Here is a 19,915-nt window from a genome sequence, read left to right as displayed (position 1 = left end):
AAAATTTCTATGGGCAAAGTGCAGAATAATTCTTAGTAGGTCTAATTAACTAAAATTGCGCCTTTTAGGTGCTTGAGGTTGATGCAGGGTCATGTAAACTGAAGTGGAAATTGTTTATTTTCCTGAAGAAGGGTCTCGACTCAATACATTCATTTCCATAGATGCTGCCTGGCCTGCTGAGTTCCTCTGGCATTTTGTGTGTGTTGCTTTGGATTTGCAGCAGCTGCAGAATTTCTCAAGTTTACTCTCCTCCATCTTCATCTTCTTTCAGATTATTCACTAAGCAGCGCTGACTTATCTGCACTACCAGGATTCAACTCACCAGGGACATTGTCATTAGGGCCAATGTCTGCTTGGCAGCAACATCACCTTGGACAAACAGCCCTCAGCTCACTAATGTAAGTTGGCCATTACTTATTGAGCTACTGAGAAAGCTGATCATTAGTAAATTATTTTTTTTTTAAATATCAGTAAATGTTTTATTGTATTTGATCTTTGGGAAGTGTGTGTGTGTGTGTGTGTGTGTGTGTGTGTGTGTGTGTGTGTGTGTGTGTGTGTGTGTGTGTGTGTGTGTGTGTGTGTGTGTGTGTGTGTGTGTGTGTGTGTGTGTGTGTGTGTGTGTGTGTGTGTGTGTGTGTGATGGTCGCAGATTGGTTCTTAGTTTATGATATATGCTCATCTTACACTATCTTAATCAACCTAAACTGAGAAAATTCTATGCATTGGGGCCACAATCTGCCATTGGGATTCAACTCCCACTGCTGTCTGCAAGGAGTTTGTACGTTCTCCCCATGACCACATGGGTTTCTCAGCGTGCTCTGATTTCCTCCCATATTCCGAAGAGATGTGCTTATGGTTAGTAAGTTGTGAGCATGCTATTGGTGCAGAAAACATGGTGACACTCATGGATTGCCCCCAGCAAATCCTCGGACTGTGTTGATTGTTGACTCTAACAACGCATTTCATTGCATTGGTTAATGTACCACATGTGGCAAATAAAGCTAATCTTTAAATGGTAGCTTGAGTGAGCTTGGAACACTTAGAGAGTGAGACCGTGGAATTAATAACAGAGAACATCATATAATTTAAATCAGTACTTTGCAGTAGTTTTAGCATTGCAAATAACCCAAAGATATCTGATGGGCTAGTTTCAAATGTTATGGGGAAGAACTTGTAACAATTATAAGGAACAATCTATTAGAAAAACTAAGGGCAGAGAGATAGTCAGGTCCAATGACCTACTGCTGAGCATTTAAATGTGCAAATAACCTGGTACTGAGGACAAGAGTATAGGGGATCCAAGTTTGCTGATGGTTCGAAAATAGCTGAAAAGGACATGTTACCTTTAAGATGTTTGGAATCCACCAAGTTTGGTTGAATAAGCAAAAATATGGCAAATGGAGTTTAATGTGAGAAAGTGGTAAGAGAAATTTAAGCAGAGTATAATTTAATTGGAGAAAAAAAAGAATGGAATTTGATATATAGTGTGTGGAGTTTTGCAGAATGAGGCAAGATTAGGAGGGGATATAACAGAGGAGATATCAACATGTTTCTACTACTAGGAGAATCTCAAACAGGAGAACATAGTTACAAGATTGAGGATAGGTCATTTAAAGCTAAATTGAGAGGGAATTTTTCTTCTCGCTCTGAATGGTGAAACTATGGAACTTTCACCTCGGGTGGTTGTGGAGGCTAAATGAGTGACTGTTAATATATTTATGTTTAAAATGAGGGATGGGGGAAGTGGTCAGAAGAAGAGATGGAGCATGGGGCAGATTCCCCATGAATGGGAGTGCAGTCTTGAGGGCACAAAGGGCCTACTTTTCCCCAGACAGGGAAATTATCAACTCATATGGAGTAATGAAGCTGATGAGTTTCTGTTCTTGGTGGCTTTTCAGATAAAATAATTTTATTAGGTGCAACGGCACTAGGGAAAACTTGTCTTAAACTTGACAAGTTTATACTATTGAAGGTGAAACATTCAGCATAATGTTCTTCACGTTTTATACAACTTTAAGATCAGGTTATGTACAGGCAGAGGATTAAATATATTAGAAATCTCTTCAATATTAATAAAACCACAGTGAAGTAAGTTATTGACTACATCAGTGTATTCGATGCTGACTGGTAACCCCTGCGACGCTGCTGGTACCAAACTGTGTCGGTCTCTGCCCTTCCTTTGGGTTCATCAGATGCATGGAGAGGGGGAGCTTGCTACATGGGCAACAGCTTGTCCTCCACATTGTACTGCCCTGGCTTGCGTATCTAGACAGCTTGGTCACAATATCTGTGGTCAACTCTGACGGAGGTCTCAACATCAGTGTATATTTTAATGCAAAAAAAACTTGGTGCTTATTTATAATATACTGCTTGATTGTGCAAACTCATGAAAGGTTCAAGACTGTGATTACATCAATATATTTGAAAAACAATTTCAGATACTGGCTCTCTTAGTTTCCCAGTTTTGCCCGAGGTCGAAAATCTCAACACCTATCTAAGGCTGAAGACAGCAGATTGCTTTTGAATTGTTAAATTCTTTGTGTTTTAAATATTTATTTAAAAATAATACTGCTTATTGAATAAAAATTATGAATATCATCTGATGTTACATGCAACAAAAAATAACACATTGTAGTTTTGCAATGTTTATATCAGGCATATCCTGAAGCAGGTTTTCTATCCATTGAAATCTAAGTGACTTTTAGCAACATTTTAACATGTGTTTTTGCAGGAGTAGTTTTGAATTATTTTGCTGGCTATTTGAAAGGTTTGGTTTGAAAATACAAATTTAATGACTATTTGCAATTCATTTACTTAAATGAAAAAGTAAGCAAATATCTGGATATGCTTATTGAGAGGTCAAAGGGTTTATTGAATTGCAATGCAGTCTCATTTAAACTAATTTATTTCTTGGCATTTATGGGAGTCTGGGAGTGATTTTTTTTTCCCCGTGTGTGTTCAGTGCACTGAAGTTATTTCCTCTGCTGGAGCATTGTGTTTCATCAGATCTATTTACAAGTATATCCAGAAAGTATTTATATATAAATTAACAGCATCATCAAAATTGGTGGCCAGAGTAATTTTCTACTCTGGAGATAAAAGTTCCAGGTCATTGATGCTAGTATCTCACATGAATCTTGTTAATGAGCTGCTTCAATTTGACCTTTTACAGTGAAATATTATTGAAATCTAATCCATTCTATTAGATTTTATGCTTAAACTTAGTCCAATTGCCCAAAGTACTTGTGCCAGGCACTTGCATGCTGCACCATGCAAACATGTTGACAGCTTACACGTGTGTGTGTGTGTGTGTGTGTGTGTGTGTGTGTGTGTGTGTGTGTGTGTGTGTGTGTGTGTGTGTGTGTGTGTGTGTGTGTGTGTGTGTGTGTGTGCGCGCACCCGCCCGTCCATCCAGAATCTTCATCTCCAAGTGAGTAGTTGTCATAAAAGACGCTCCATCATTGACCAAGCATTATTGATTATCTTAACTGCTGGATGAAGAAATGTTAGATTGAGTGATCAACAAGCAGAAATTACTTCATACATATTCCTTCCTCATATAAATAAAATGGTTATGTAGAGAACCCAAGCACAGGAAATGCAGCTCCAATGCAGTTATAATTAGACTGCAGTTTATTACACAGTAGAGTTATAATCTGTGATGCATGGGAAACTAGACTTGGTACCTTTTATGTGCTCAAGAATCTGTACAGTTACTCCTTCCAGAGGGCAGTTGTGCAGATCAGAAAACTTGGAAGAGACTGTTTGATTTGATGTATATGATTAAAGGGACAATATTAAGGCCGAATATTAGCTTAGCAGTTAGTGCGATGCTATTACAGCTCGGGGCATTGGAGTTTAATTACAGTGCTATCTGTAAGGAGTTTGTACCTTCTCCTCGTGACCACTCAAATTTCTTTCAGGTGCTCCAATTTCCTTCCACAGTCCAAAAATGTAACAGTTATCTGGTCATTATAAAGATTCCTGTGATTAGGCTCGGGTTTTAAAAAGGTGGGTTGCTGGGCAAGGTGGCAAGTTGGGCTGAAAGGTCCTCTTCCGTGTTGTATCTCAAAATAAAATATGCTTGAAATATTTCCTCTACACCACCTCCCACTGACTTAAATGAATTTTGTATTTTCTGAAGGAGAGAAATGACCTCTTCCTGTAGTTTTCAATCTTGCCATTTTTCCCATGACCATGCCCAGGTTTATGATGGAAAGGAAATTAAGTTGGTCATTGCATTAGGTCCATATTAAAACTGAATCTGTCTTGTGGAAAGTATATGAATGGTGACAAGTCTTGCCTCTTTAGGCTGATAGCTTTTCAATCAATGTCTATTGACAATGTAGACTACAGAGTATAACATCCCCAAAGTTGGGTTTTATTGTAATTTCCCTGTGCACGTCAGGACTGGTATTTTGTTTTCCCTATTGGGGAAAATTATTCAACATTAATTTCCAGGTTCCTGAGACCTACAGTGACCTTTCTGTTCTGTATGCCTCAAGGATTGCCTGACTGTAGATCATAGTCAAGCTGAAAGCTGCTTCCTCAAGATCTAGACAAACTATGACAGAGAACTGTTAGGCAATAGACATTTCAAATTCCATGCTGGAAATTATAGAAGAATAATTATTATCTTAGAGAATCTTCTTCCTAGTAGTTAAGTATCTGGACACGTAGACAGTTCTCACAGTAACATGCCCTAATATCTGCATGGAGATTATAAGAGTAGACTTTAAGATGGTATTGGGTTTGCTGCCCGTGAAGTTCTAAACTGAAATGAAGACATTAAGCCCGATCAGATATAAATAGCCACAAGTACCCTCACTAAAGGGAGATTAACTACACAATCTTCAAAGACTAGTTATTTCCTTGTTCTTTCCTTACAGCAAGTTCAGGTGCCAATGCTCAGTATTTGAGCAGTAGCTCCCCTCTTATTACTTAAGGAGAGGATACTTTCAGCTAACAAAGTAGTTTAAAACACTTTGTTTATTGAGACGCAGTGCGGAACAAACCCTTCCAGCCCTTCGAGCTGGTCTGCCCAGCAACTCCCAATGTAACAATGTAATTAATCACAGGACAATTTACAATGAGTAATTAACCTACCAACTGGTACACAATTGGACTGTGGGAGGAAACCAGGGCTCCCGGAGGAAACCTATGCTGACATGGGGGGAACATACAAATTCCTTACAGTCAGAAGCGAGAATTGAACCTGAGTTGCTGGTACAGTAATGCATTACAATAACCACTACACTTCCATGCTGCCCCAACATTTATTTTCAGTGAAACACATTGAAATCCAAACAACACTCTTAAAACATTAAAAACTCTGAGGACTTGCATCTTAAACATTTCCAAATTACAAAGCATTTTCTAAGAAAGGGTACACTTCCTCTAAACTTAAAAAGACATACCATGATGCAGATGAACAAGTCGCCTATCATAGAAACCAAAGCTAGAGGAATGGATTCTTGTTCACCCTATATTTTTCCATGTTTCTTGATGCTCTTTACCCCATTTCTGATTAGCCTAAACTGCTCTATACATTGATACCCTTTACTCCTACTTGAGTGACTTCATACACATATAATATTTCCTTAGATATCCTTTTAACACAATCTAAAGGCATTTTTGGACACTTGGATCCCAGCTCCAACAGTCAATGCTATGAAGCTAATTTCCTTGAGTACATAAAACTACCAATTATAAACACGCCAGTTATTGATACGCTAAATGATATTATCCATCTATTCTGCAATTTTCTTTGAACTAAGCAATTTGAGTCAGCTTGTATGTTTGAAATAACCCAAATTAAAAAGCATCTTGAGTAAAAAGATTTATACTGCATCTTGAGCAGCAATAAAGCAGTTAGTGAGCTAGCATCTGCTTCTACGCAGGCAGAACATCTTCAAAATAGAGCTTATTTGCAAAGGTGTTCTATAGATAGTGCTCATATTAACTTCAAGCTGATTACTGCTTTACATTTACTTTTTAAGAACTGAACGGACTCACTTTTTACAACCAGAAACTAAGCAAACTGTTAGTTGGAAGTTTTCTTAAAACTTTTTTTGATCTTGCAAGTGGCAGTTGCTATGTTTAGAAAGCCGAAATTAGCAAACAACCATCACACCATTAATTTGCAGCATTGCTGAGCATGATTTTGTTTGGCATTTTAACTCTGGTATATAAGTAACACCAAATATAATCTTTAATGTATGCTTGGTCACAATCATTTTATCTGTTTTCATTTTCTGCAGAGTTAACAGTCAGTCACTTCAAGGTGCAAACCTTTCAGTCAACACAAATCAAAATGTCAACATCAAATCAGAGCCCATCTCGCCTCCCCGAGATAGAATGACGCCCTCGGGTTTCCCGCAACAGACGCGACATGATACAGGACGCTCGCCGGTTGACAGCCTGAGTAGTTCCAGCAGCTCTTACGATGGGAGTGATCGTGAAGAACCACGGGGTGATTTCCATTCACCCATTGGACTCCAGAGGCCCTCAACGGATGACCGAGAGAGCCCATCCGTAAAGCGCATGCGGATGGACACATGGGTGACATAAAGCCCTCGTTTTGCTGCAGTTTTGTAGTAATCTCTTTTGTTACAAGAGAACTGTCCTTACATATCTAAGACAAGGACGTGGAAAGTGTATAAGTTAATCAGGTACTCTACAGTGCAAATTAATTGTATATTTGCAGGTGTCCCACATTTAAATTGTAGTCACTGTCCCAGTCTGGCACTTATTTGTATTAGCTGTTATCTTATACTGGTTTGCAAAAAAAAAAATTATATTCAACCCTACCATGCTTGCAGAAACAAGACAGTTGGTTGTCAATTCTGACAGTGTCCTGTATGTGTGTATAAAAAATGGTGTGGCTAGTTAAATTTTCTGCTTAGTATCATTGAAGCTGTAGAAAGAAACAAAAGAGAGCAATACTGTACATAAAATAAATGTATGATATTGAACCTGGCATGGGTCTCCGTCTCTTGAAGGAGTGTTTTAAACTGCACGGTGTAGGGTTGAGGTGAGCAGTTCTTTCTGCATGTGCAAAAACGGGTTGTTGAAGCGACAGAACAGTTTATTGGAAACATGCATTAAGTACCTGCATGAGAAATGAGGAGACTGTAGGTGAAATATAGCATTAAGAGAAACTTAATATATTAAGTTATAATTGGAATTTGGTTAAAGTTCTTTTATGTTGATGTCTGAAATCCAAATTTGATTCCAGATCACTTATATATATTTTTATTAAAAGAAAACATAATACCCTGACTTATTATTGATTATATAGAACTGTATAATTTTAAACACATTCAGCTATGAAATTATTTATATATGCCAAAGTTGCATGTTGATGCTCTCTAGACATGGTTTATCTTGTTACCTTGGCTTAGATTTGCTTTTTTAAATGCAGGCTAAACCTTAAAAGCCGTGAACACTTGCTAACCTATATGTAAAGAGAATTTGAGCCAAATGTCTGTGTATATAGCATCCTAAATATATCACTTTTGGTGTCAGTGTACAATGTATTGTACGTTCACCAGATCAAAGTATATTTTTGTGGATAATCGCCATTTTGACAGGGCAAGATCCTTATGCGTAGATCATCCACTGGCAATTACTATTTTGTTTAATATGCTGTACTTCCTTGGGTTTTAATTATATATGGCATTTGCAGAAAGTAGTAAAAGTTTTATTTTCCTCTATGGCAGTAAATGTGTATAATAATTGTCATTTGTGCTGTATGGTAATGCTTTACTATACATATAAAAAGCAGATCCTCAATCCCAATGTTATATTTGTCATGCACAAACTTGAAAACAAGTTCCTTATTGTAGACTGTTGTGGATGGAATTTCACTGCTTTATTCAATTACACTTTTCTGATATAAGCTGCCTTTTGTGATAATTCACTGACAGTAGACACTTGTGGTTTATATAAAAAAAATACCTGCAAGAGAGTAGTGCGGGTGAGTACCTTTTGACAGTAATAAATACAAAAGGTGTCTTTTATATATTTAAAATAAAGGATTGTTCAGTGGTGAGTGCAATAGGAGATTTGACAATCAAAGGGGGAGGCCTGAGTGCACACTTGTAGAAATAGAGCAATAGAGTAAGGTTTGTACCCCCTCGAACGGACTGACCTGATGACTCCCAAGTGAGTCAAGGTTGATTGCACCAAAGGGAACCAAATCCGTTCATGTTCATCTCTAGTACACATTAAGTAATTTTGTGATTAGAAGTACGTAATAAAAAAGTGGGAACTAAATTGACATGTAAATTGCCAATTGTTTCCAGTGACATTACTGTAGAAACTGGCCCCTTCATTAATCATCTGATTTCATCTCCAAAAATGATGAGGTATTTCAATGGGACATAACAGTTATACTAATGAATAAACAGTCATTAATAAGTAATAAGCAGTTGATTTTTGGCAACCTTTAAAGCTCAGTATACACAGCCATAAAATGATGGCAACAAGCTTGCAATTGAATAGACCTCTTTCTTGGTTTATAGTGGATTCCATTCCTTGTATAGAGTGAAGCTCAAAGTGTATAACCTGACAGGCTCTGGAGGCTTATGCCATTAGTACCCATCTGTTAAGCTGGAGTTACAAGCATTGTTTTGTATGACTGGTGTTCTTACAAAATGTACTTATGATATGATCATTACTGCTGTTTGGTTCTTTTATTAACAATAAAATATGGGCAGAATATTCCTCCTTTGATCTTCTTTAGGAGTGTTAGAAATCAGGCCTTCTTTCTGTTTAGCTAATTGAAGAATATAAATCCTTCAGATGTATTCAAAATATTGTTTCATTGCTTTGTCTAATGTATATATTCAACTGATTTAAACCAAGTGTTTGTACTATGCATGCATCTCTTATTGAATTAACATTTAACACACTCAAATCAGTATGTTTTTCCACATTTACACGTTCCCATTTTAATTTTTTGAAAATGTGTTCAGATGACAAAGTAAGGCTAATGCTACTGAAATGTTGGCAAGGGTTATAATTTGCTCACTCACTGCTGAACAGACCACTTTTAAGCTGCAGAGAAGCAGCTGAGTTGTGTAATCTGCAGAATGGAAAAATATTGCTTTATTGAATTATGCATGTAAATGAAACTTTTCTGTACATTTGGTAAGAAGTTTGCTTCATATTTACTGTGTCTCCTTGTGTGCAAATTGCCTTATGTGGTGGCATCATTTACGTTTTGTTCTTAAGTAAATGTCCAACATTGTGGGCAATAACTGTCAGTGCAAACTTGGTTTAACATAGGAACTGTTGCTAATTGTTAATAATTTTATGTCTATATTAAGAAAACCTAGTGATTCAAGTTAATAATTTAAGAAAAAAGTTTTCAAATGCATCCTTTTCCTTCACTGTACCCATGTACCACATAACTCTTCGCACTGAGATTACCAAGCCTCAGCTAGGGACGTTGAAAGGTTGGAGCGATGCCTCCTTTGTAATGTAGTGATTAATGGATTGTAAAATGGTATGGGGTCATCTGAATGAAAGAAAATCATGTACTTTTATTTGATAGCTAATATTTTTGATAGGAAGTGTGTAGTATTGAAATGCGCTAGGTACTGCCATCATTCTACATGGCTCCGCAGAATATTTCAAGGTATCGTCATAGCAAACTACAACTCCCTATTTTAGTCTAACTAAGTTATGGTGCGACATAATTTAGCATCTAACTTTTGAGAGAAAACAATAACATTTTGAGAGATGCATTAAACCGGCAGTGTGTATAGCTGGATTTCCTACCTATTATTCTTAATCCTTGTTTTCTAGATTCCCCTTTGTCCAAATGCTAAATGATTATAATTTGGAAGATTGGATGCACAGTACTTGAAAACATAGATACATCAATTGGTAATCAAGTGGTAATCATGATTGCCAAATTTCTATCCTGATTTTTTTTTTTGGAGGGGGGTGTCATCAGAGATTTTTTAACTGAAGTCAAAGACTAATAAGAGATTTCTTAAAGGAATAGGACATCTCTGTGCTGTCTGAGGAGATTTTACTTGAGGAGCAGTAGGGGCTGTAAGCATGCTGACATTTAGTATTTAGGGCATTTGTTCCCAATTCCCAAACGTGAAACAAAATGTATAACTACAAAAAATGTTGCACCAGCAATCTGAGTAATGAGTACAAAATCCAGTGTCTCTCAAAATGTAACGTGTATCAGTAGCCTGTGATAGCGAGGGAGTGCATACCTCAAATTTGCATCAGCTATTTTGCTGTCTGCTGAATGCACAGCTCCTGAAAGGAAAAGGAGCTTCAATAACACCAGGAGTTGATGACTATCATGACATTTTGATTTAGATGTCACATTTTATTCAATTATGTAAAGTATCAATATTGTGAGTAGTAAAAGTACTATTCACTCTCAGGGTAAATTCTAAATAACATTTATTTACCATCTCAAATAGTTTCATTGGTATCACAATCCCATGGACCTATGTTAATAGGAATTTAAAAAGTATCTAGTGCCTAACATAAAGATGTTGGAAAATGGATACCTCTACATTTAGTCATGAATTAATTCAGAATCAGATTTATTATCACTATCTTTTTTGCAGCATAAAGATCACTGGTAATCGGATTCTGAACTAATTTATGACTTATGCAAAGGCATTTACCAACACCTTTATATTAGGCAGCTGATTTTGCTGGTTCTTTTTGAATTCCAATTACTAAAGTTCTCTAATTGATTACTAACATCCAGGTCCTATTTCACTTTAAACATTTTACAAATATTAAAAGCAAAAATCTTAAGATACCTTGTATAGTAACATGTAGGATGAGGCTTATCCAATGCAATCATTTTATGCAATGCTTAGCTGTGGAAACCAGGGATATATGAAGGTGATGTCCATCTGCACACAAGCGACAGTAAACTAGAATTCAAACTTCCTGTCTCTGGACACTGTTTATGAAAAACTAAACTAAGTATGCAAAGAGAAAGGGAATACAAATGATTTTCTCTTGCACAGACTTTCTATCCTATGCTGTGTAAGACACTTCTTTGCAAAATATTTAAAATGGCTTTTTTTAAAACTGATGTATTTGGTAATTGTTTGTTACTTGTAGAAATCACCGGAGCTGTTCACGGTTTAAATTTTAAGCCTGTTGGCAGCACAAGCTGGACTTTGTTGCCATCATTGAAACAAATGTTGATGAGACTTTAAGTTAACCTGCAATTTCCCTGAATGTGTTGTTTTACTTCAATATACAAAGATAAGTGAACTTTTTATCAGATGATTATGCTAGAGATTGTTGTAAAAATTTGTACCCTGCACTCACTTAAGTAAAGATATTGGCTTTTACTGTGTAATGAGAGTCCATGTCAATTATTCAATGCAAATTTAAAAATGCATTTAATACATTTAATTTTACATATATTGATAGTATGGATATATTCAATTCTGTAACAGAATTGCAAAAAAAATGGATACAGATCTCATTGCTGTGGATTTCTTGTGGTCAGTCTTGCAATGGTGTTTGCTGGTCACACCGGATTATTTTTAGAGCACACCTAGTCACATTCTGAATTTTTTATTTTTGGTATCTCCTAAAAATGATCAGCATAATTTATAATATTTGAACCATTTTACAGAGGCATGAGGGGAAAAAATTAAAAACTGAATTACCTAATTTCTTACAACTATGAAACTTTACATAAAAACCACACAATAAACAGGAACACATATTTAAAACACTTGCAATAAAAAAACCAAAGAACATTCAATTTTCTAATTTGTCTTCAGTTCTAAGGTTCTCAGTCTGGTTTTAATATCCTTCCATGACCTTACTGTTACCTTGCTCTGTAATGTTGACAGCCCTGAAATTTGAAATAACTACTATCCAATTCTATATTATTGAGAATCCTTAATTTTGATTACTTCTTTACTGACAAGTCTTCAGCTGCAAAGCTATCAGGTCTCAAATTACCTCCTTAAACCTCTCTCTGCTTCTATTCTCTTCAAAAATGCACTTTGGAACATATCTCTATTTAAGCTTTTGGTCTTTCCCCAATATCTTATGCTCCAAATTTTGTTTAACTGTGCACCTGAAAAATACCTAGGATGTCCAATTATATTAAATTCATCATATATTGAGGAGAGTGTTTCGCAGTTACATTGAAAGGATTGTAAAGCAAGCTATGTAGTTTAGAATAGATAGATACTCCATCATTCCCAAAGGAAATTATAGTGCCACAGTAGCGTTACAAATACACAGATATACAAATATAGAAAAGAAGTAAGAAAGAATAAAAAATAAGTTAATCTCAAACAGTCTAACAGGAGTGGGGAGGGTGGAGGGTTATCACTTACCCGGCTGTAGGTAGACTTAGAGCCTAAAGGCTGAAGATAAGAATGATGTCACGTAGCACTCTTTGGAGCAGCTCAGTTATTGAAAGACATTTCAGAAATCTGAGCCTAAATGACTGGAGTTCAAGTTCAAAGTACATTTATTATCGGAGTTTGTATACTGTATACAACCTTGAGATTTGTTTTCTTGCAGGCAGCCACAAAGCATAGAAACACAAAGAGCCTATTTAAAAAATAACCCATGCAACGAAGTCCATCAAACACCTAGTGTGTGAATAAAGAACCATTTGTGCAAACAATAAAAAAAGTAAACAAATAAACACACACAATATTAATGGTAGAGTTCCTGAAAGTGAGTCCATAGCCACAGCTGATCAGCACTCTACTGCAGAGCCAATGTGAGGGAGTTCAGACAGCAGGCGAAGATAAACTGTATGCTGTCTTCCTCCCCTTGTAAAGGCAACAAGGATTGTAGAACCCTGAGTGAAGTCTCTTCAATATCTTCCATGTGCTTGAATATTAAGAGATTAACTTAGCTTTCCCTGGAATAAAAGATTAGCTACATAAGCAAGAGTTTATCCCTGTTGACTTCACTTTGAAAGGGAAATTACAGTATATCATTATAAAATGTGGCTCCTGACTTTAAGGCCTTTACTTGACAGAAACTGCACAGAGACAGAGGAAGTCACTTTCGCTTCAGGTCTTTGCTGTCTTCCCTTCATGTTCTTATATTGACTTATTTTTAAAGGAATTTTGGGGACGATACAGAAAGGTGGCAGACTCCAAAAGGGATCTGCTTTGTTGTTAAGGATGGTAGCAAGGCCAGCTTCAACGTAGGAGGCACAGGGAATGTTTAAAATGTTAAGTTCGGGCTGCTGCTCGAGGTTTCACTTGAAAGTACTGGGCTACCATGAGGCATCCTTTCAGTAAGAGCCTCACCACCCCGTCACCAGTCCTGTCTGACAAGTTGTTGTAGTGGATTCTGTAAATGGGTCTCACTGTGTGATCTCACTGCACAGGTGCAGGATGGAATGCTAATCGATAGCCTGCTTTATTTCTTGATACAGTCAAGATCATTGAATTTTATTAGTGTTTCAGTCATCCAGGCAAGAAGAAAGTTCTGCCCTGAACTGATCTGTGTCCTATAGCTGGTAGAAGGGCTTTGGGGAGTTGAGGGAATAGTCACATTAGAATGTTCAATCTCCGGGCCAGTAGGTGCTCTTGTACCTGCAATCTTTTATATGACTTTAAATTTCTGCTAAATAGTGCCTTTGAAAAAGTTGGTGCTAACAGATTCAATGATGGTTTTGAAGTTCAAAGGTCAATAGTGGAGTGTGCATGTCAAAAATGTCTCCAGCTGCCAATTCTCCAAGTTTGTACGTGGCCCAGTAATATTTGTATGCAGGTACACTACATCAGAATAATAACAACTAGAACTGTATACTACTATCAAGAGTGAAAATCACTCTTTCAGACCTAACCTTATTGTGCAGGGAAGGCACATAACAGTATGTTCTCAACACTTTTAGATATTGATAATATCAGCCAAGTTTTTAGCATAGTATACACAGCCAGGAAATGTGATAGCTTTGCACATGTGTATAACGAACAAAATGAACTTTTAGATATCCAACCCAATATGGTGAATTGGGTGCCAATGTTAATCATTGATTATTAATTACTCTGACTGCAGATGCAATATGCCTCAAAACTAGAATGTGAGCCAGCAAAGTGAGGCTGATAATAATTGAGATGGGATTTTACCTAATGCAGGTCTTGTCAGTGAATACAGCGAGGTGAAAACGCACCAGTTACAAAAAAGGGCAGGGTACTTCCCTGCATGATTTAAGTTAGACTACCTGATCTTCTCCAACAGTAAACTCGTGTCTAACAATGCCATCATATTTGTAAGTGTCAGTTTCACATTCACAGGCATAAGCTGGGGCATAACGTCCCAGACAGTAACTGTCTTGGTGCAACCGAGAGCCCATCGCACTAGTTTTGGGCCTTGCCTGTCATCTGCCGTATCATAAATACAGAACAAGAAGTGCCTTGGGTCCATATCCTAAACAAATTTGTTGTGCCCTTTTCATAACCAAACTATTCTTAGGGGATCTGGAGTGTTTGTAAAGATGTGGTCCACTTGTGTCTGACTCTGAAAGCTCTTAAAGAAGCTAATGGATGCTGAAACCTAAAATACTAATTTGAAAAGTAAAATACTTCATCCTTACCCCCGTCAATGAAGTAACAAACTGTAATAGTAAACTTGATGTAAAATTAGTTGACTGATTATCTGTGGTTAATATCTTTATCACATCAATTCCAAGTGGCAAATATACCCAGGTGAAACAGACCAAATGACCTACTCCACTGCAGACTAACCAAACATTTTCCCATCTAATAGTACTGACTAGAGTATTTTGACAATTGTTTTAATGGGCTCTGAAGCCCATAATAAACACCAATAACTAATGTTATGCATGTAGGATCAGGAGTCTACCTCATAAAGGAAATCTGCAGCCTTTACTCCATTTTAATCAAGGCTTTTTCCAGATGACAGCTTTAGTGGCCATTTATTAGGTACACAACAGAACCCAGTGAGGTCTTCTACAGCTGTAGCCCATCTACTTCAAAGTTCAATGTGTTGTGCATTCAGAGATGTCGTTATGTACAGCGCTGTTGTAATGCGTGGTTATTTGAGTTACTCTTTCCTTCCTCTCAGCTTAAACTCTGGCGATTCTCCTCTGACCTCTCTCAATAACAAAGTATTTTCCCCCATGGAACTGCTGCTCACTGGATTTTTTTTTCTCTTTTTCATACCATTCTCTGCAAACTATAGAAAAACTGTTGTGCATGAAAATCGCAGGCGATCGCCAGTTTCTGAGATACTCAAACAACCCTGTCTGGCATGAACAATTATTCCATGGTCAAAGTCACTTGGATCACAATTTCTTTCCCATTCTGATGTTTGGTCTGACCAACAACTGAACCTCTCGGCCATGTCTGCATGCTTTTACGATTTGAGTTGCTGACGCATGATTGAGTAGATATTTGCACTAATCAGCCGCTGTACCTAATGAAGTGGCCACAGGGTGTATATTGGGAAGAAGGCTCTGTAGGTGGCAGTAATACACCTTAGGTTGGTCTGCCAATTACCATTGAACATTACTAGGATAAGAAGAATGTTGGGAAGGAGTTAATTTGCTGATCAATATAAGAACATTATGCACTTTTTCCTGTGAGTGGGCAAGGGAATGGCATCTGACGTTGGAGATCGCAATCATCCTTAAGAAAAAAAATGGTTACATTACTTAAGTATAATGGCAATGTAGCACAAAGGGCTGAGGGATATTTCTGAACAAGAAAAGCATAAAGCACTGGGTAATATCTATTATTTTTAAAGCCATGTCAATTTCATAATTCACTGTAACACCCCAGTTAGAACTGCAACTTTTTCTATCATTCTTATTTCCTGTATGTTACAAAGCATTTTACTATCTTATTAAATTAATGACACAATTTCATCCAATTGCTAAAACAATTACTGTTGGAAAGTATGGATTTTCATATTTCCTTGGATCTTGTTCACATTTCTATTTTTCCACAAAAATTTCTTACTATTACATGCATTTAAGGTCAGTAAGAGTTTAAATCAAGGATTCTCAACCTTTTATATGCCATGGACCCCTACCATTAACTGAGGGGACCCCAGGTGGGAATCCTCGTTTAAACGAATATATATCAAATGAAATGATTTAAACCTAATGTGAAGAAGAAAATCACAACTTAATATAAAATGTTGCATGTGTGCCTGTTGCTTTCTTGTTAGGGTGAATGGAATGACTTATCAGATGGTAGGAAAGAATTTGCATTGCAAATTATTGTAATTTTGTCTAAATCACTTGAACAGAATGTACATTTTGGTTTGCACAAGTCACAGGACCATTGCAGGTCACACATTGAACCATTAGATAGGTTGACAATCATTTATTGAATTGGGCAAGACTCTGAAGGATTTTGTTCCAAGTTTCTGAAATCTCTCATTTGTATCCATTTGTAAGGGGAATAGTTTCCATTCCTCTAATATCCAGCTTACTGTGGACCATAAGATCTTCCCTTTGGTGAATACCATGTATCTAGGAAGCATCCTGACCTTTTCCTCAGGAAGTCTACACTGCCAAACATTTTCATTAATCAACACAACCCAGAGGACTGTATCCTTACGGGTATGTCATTGTTGACTTCATGTTCGGTCTTTGCTGCTTTCCTCTCAAGTGTGTGGGACAATACAGGGAGGCAGCAAATTCATTGAAAGATGTTATTAGGAACTGGCTAAGAGGAAAAGGAATAGTTAACATGTTATCTGAGCATGCCTCGTGGGTTGGGGGAACAAGACTTCTGCTACAGGCCTCTCTTGGTGGAGTTGGGCCGCCTTGCACTTCCTTTCAACAAGAACCCAACCACCCAATCAAAGTATTTGACAAGTTCCTTTTCATATATTAAGAGAATGATAATGACGTCGACTCAGGCCTGAGAGGCCAGCGTCGGGCATTTTCAAGCTTTACAAGGCACGGAACGAAAGACTGTGGCGCGCCACTCCTCACACAGACATTTTGCAGTATTTTTCTTTATCTTATGAGGTCAAGTTGCAAGCTCAACACTCAAGCTGGCATGGATGGAAAGCGTACTCAGGAACAGCCCGACTGGATTCGAACCCCGGAACCTCCGTTCTGGAGTCTGGCACTGATGTCACCGCGCCACCAGTTGACCATCGAGAGAAGCAGCACGGTAATAAACCCCTCTGGCCTGATGAGCCTATGCTAGCCAATTACACCCATGAGACTAATTTACCTACTAAACCATATGTCTTTGGAATGTGGGAGGAAATCAGAGCACCCAGAGGAAATCCACGTGGTCAAACTCCTCATGGACAGTGTTGGAATTGAACCTGGATCACTGGCACTGTATAGCATCGCCCCCAAATAGTTGCTGCAGTCAATCCTGTAGGTGGGACTCGCTCTGATTACACTGCACAAGTGGGGAATGGAATGCTAATTGATGATCTGCTTCCTCTTTGATCCAATCAATATCATTGATTCTTATTATTGTTTCAGTCACCAGGGTAAGCAAAGAGTTCCACTGTGTCCTGAGGTAACCTGTATTTCCATGGCTGCTCACTTTAATTTACTCTCCCGCCATAGCAGAAGAGCTCAGATAAGTGATGCACCATCAATAACTCACGCTGAGACTTAGGAAGTGAGATATCGGCTTTTATTGACTGGAAGAATAAACAGCACTACATCCTGGGGAAAATGAGGGAGAGCAGCAGCCCACAGTCGCCTTTATACAGGGGTCTGTGGGAGGAGCCACAGGAGCAGTCAGCAGGGTCTGTGGGAGGAGCCACAGGAGCAGTCAGACAGGTATATCTAGTTCACCACAATAAGCGGGCCACACAGTTACAGAAGAGTGTGGTAAACAATATTGGTCTCCTCAAAATGAGGTTTTGTAACCTGTATCAGCATGGATGTGTGCCCATTGGTAACTGGAAGGACTCACAATGTGCTGCACACTATGTAATCTTGCAAATCAGAAACAGCAGCTGGTGCCAGTCGAATAACAGCAGACACCCCACCCTGCAAAAACTCATTTCAGGGAGGTAGCACCATCAATTTGTGGGAGACTCCTGGGAGAGGTGGGGTGTCTGCAATAGAGTAGCTCCTTAGCAGCGAGCCAGCTAGTTTAAATAACATTAGCTATGCTAATGAATGAATTGCTCCTGCTCCCTCTCCCTCTCAAAAAAATCGATTTCTGGGATATTATATATGATTTGCGGGCATCAGGGAGCCGCTATCAATTTGCGGGAGACTCCTGGAACTTCCGGAAGAGGTGGAATGTCTGCAACAGGGAGACCCAAAACTTAAGGACTAAGAAGCAGAGCTTGAAATGTAGCAAGAGAAAGAGGAGGCCTACCAAAAAGATGTCTTTTCCTGGTGTTCTGCTGTTTAAGAAATGCTCCAAGAATAAACCAGGAAATCATTGGATAGTGAGCCTCACATCGATAGTGGGAAAGTTGTTGGAAGGTATTCTAAGAGACCAGGCATATGAATGTTTGGATGGACGGGGATTGATTAGGGATAGTTAGCATGGCTTTGTGCTTGGTAGGTCATGGCTAACCAATCTTATGAAGCTTTTCAAGGATGTGACCAGGAAGGTTGATGAAGGCAAGGTGGTGGATATTATCTACATGGATTTCAGCAAGGCATTTGACAAAGTTCACATGGGAAGTTGATCAAGAAGGTTCAGTTGCTTGGCATTCAAGATGAGCTAGTAAATTCAATTAGATATTGGCTTCCTGGGAGCTGCCAGAGTGGTGGTAGATGGTTGCCTCTCTGACCCATGGATCAATGCTGGGCCCATTGTTGTTTGTCATCTATATACAATCTGGATGATAATGTGGTTAACTAGATCAGCAAATTTGCAGATGACACCAAGATTGGGGATGAAAGCTTTCAGCAGGATCTAGACCACCTGGAAAAATGGAAAATTGGAAGATGAAGTTTAATGATGACAAGTGTGAGGTGTTGCACTTTGGGAGGAGCAACTAAGGTAGGCTTACACAGTGAAAAGTAGGGCTCTAAGGATGCGTTAGAACAAAGGGATATGGGAATGCAGGTCCAAAATTCAATGAAAGTGATATCTCAGGTAGATAGGATCATTAGGAAAGCTTTTGCCACATTGGCCTTCTTAGATCAAGGTATTGAATACAGGAGTTGGGAAGTTATCTTTAAGTTATATAAGACATTGGTGAGGCCTAATTTGGAGTATTGTGTGTAGTTTTGGTCATCCACCTACAAGAAAGATGTAAATAAGATTGAAAGAAGACAAAAAAGATTTACAAGTTGCTGGGCCTGGAGAACCTGAGTTATATGGGAAGATTGAATAGGTTAGAACTTTATTCCCTAGAACATAGATGATTGAAGGGAAATTTAATAGAGGTATACAAAATTATGAGGGTATAGATAGGGTAGGCTTTTTGCACTGAGGTTGGGTGAGACTACAAGAGGTCATGGGTTAAGGATGAAAGGTGAAATGTTTAAGGGGAACATGAGGAGAATCTTTTTCACTCAGAGAGTGGTGAGAATTTGAAACGAGCTGCCAGCCCAAGTACTGGATATGATTTTGGTTTCAACATTGAAGTGAAGTTTTGGATAGGTACATGGATGGGAAGGGTATGGGGTCTATGGTCCTGGTGCAGGTCGATGGGACTAAGTAGTTTAAATGGTTCAGCACTAACTAGATGGGCCAAAAGGCCTGTTCTGTGCTGTAGTTTTCTATAGAAACATAGAAAACCTACAACACAATACTGGCCTTTCTGCCCACAAAGCTGTGCCAGACATGCCTTACATGAGAAATTACCTAGGGTTATCCCTAGCCCTCTATTTTTCTGAGCTCCATATACCTGTCCAGGAGTCTCTTAAAAGACCCTATTGTATCCGCCTCCACCACCATCGTTGGCAGCCCATTCCATGCACTCACCATTCTCAGTGTAAAAAACTTAC

At 38.2% G+C, this 19,915-nt stretch overlaps 1 protein-coding gene across 16 annotated transcripts in view; it reads left to right on the top strand.

Annotated features, from left to right (window-relative positions):
* Nucleotides 1–11,359, top strand: part of mef2aa (myocyte enhancer factor 2aa) — a 194,294-nt gene extending 182,935 nt beyond the window's left edge. For all 16 annotated transcript variants that reach the window (XM_073033075.1, XM_073033069.1, XM_073033071.1 and 13 more), the window contains 2 exons: nucleotides 272–398; nucleotides 6,261–11,359. In XM_073033075.1, coding sequence (XP_072889176.1) covers nucleotides 272–398; nucleotides 6,261–6,570 — 437 coding nt within the window. In that variant the 3' untranslated portion in view covers nucleotides 6,571–11,359. The remainder of the gene's footprint in view (nucleotides 1–271; nucleotides 399–6,260) is intronic.
* Nucleotides 11,360–19,915: the final 8,556 nt, after the last annotated feature.

This window comes from Hemitrygon akajei, chromosome 30 (genome assembly GCF_048418815.1).
Source record: "Hemitrygon akajei chromosome 30, sHemAka1.3, whole genome shotgun sequence".
NCBI lineage: Eukaryota > Metazoa > Chordata > Chondrichthyes > Myliobatiformes > Dasyatidae > Hemitrygon > Hemitrygon akajei.
The sequence above is the reverse complement of the archived record's forward strand: the minus strand, read 5'-3'. Positions and strand labels throughout refer to the sequence as shown.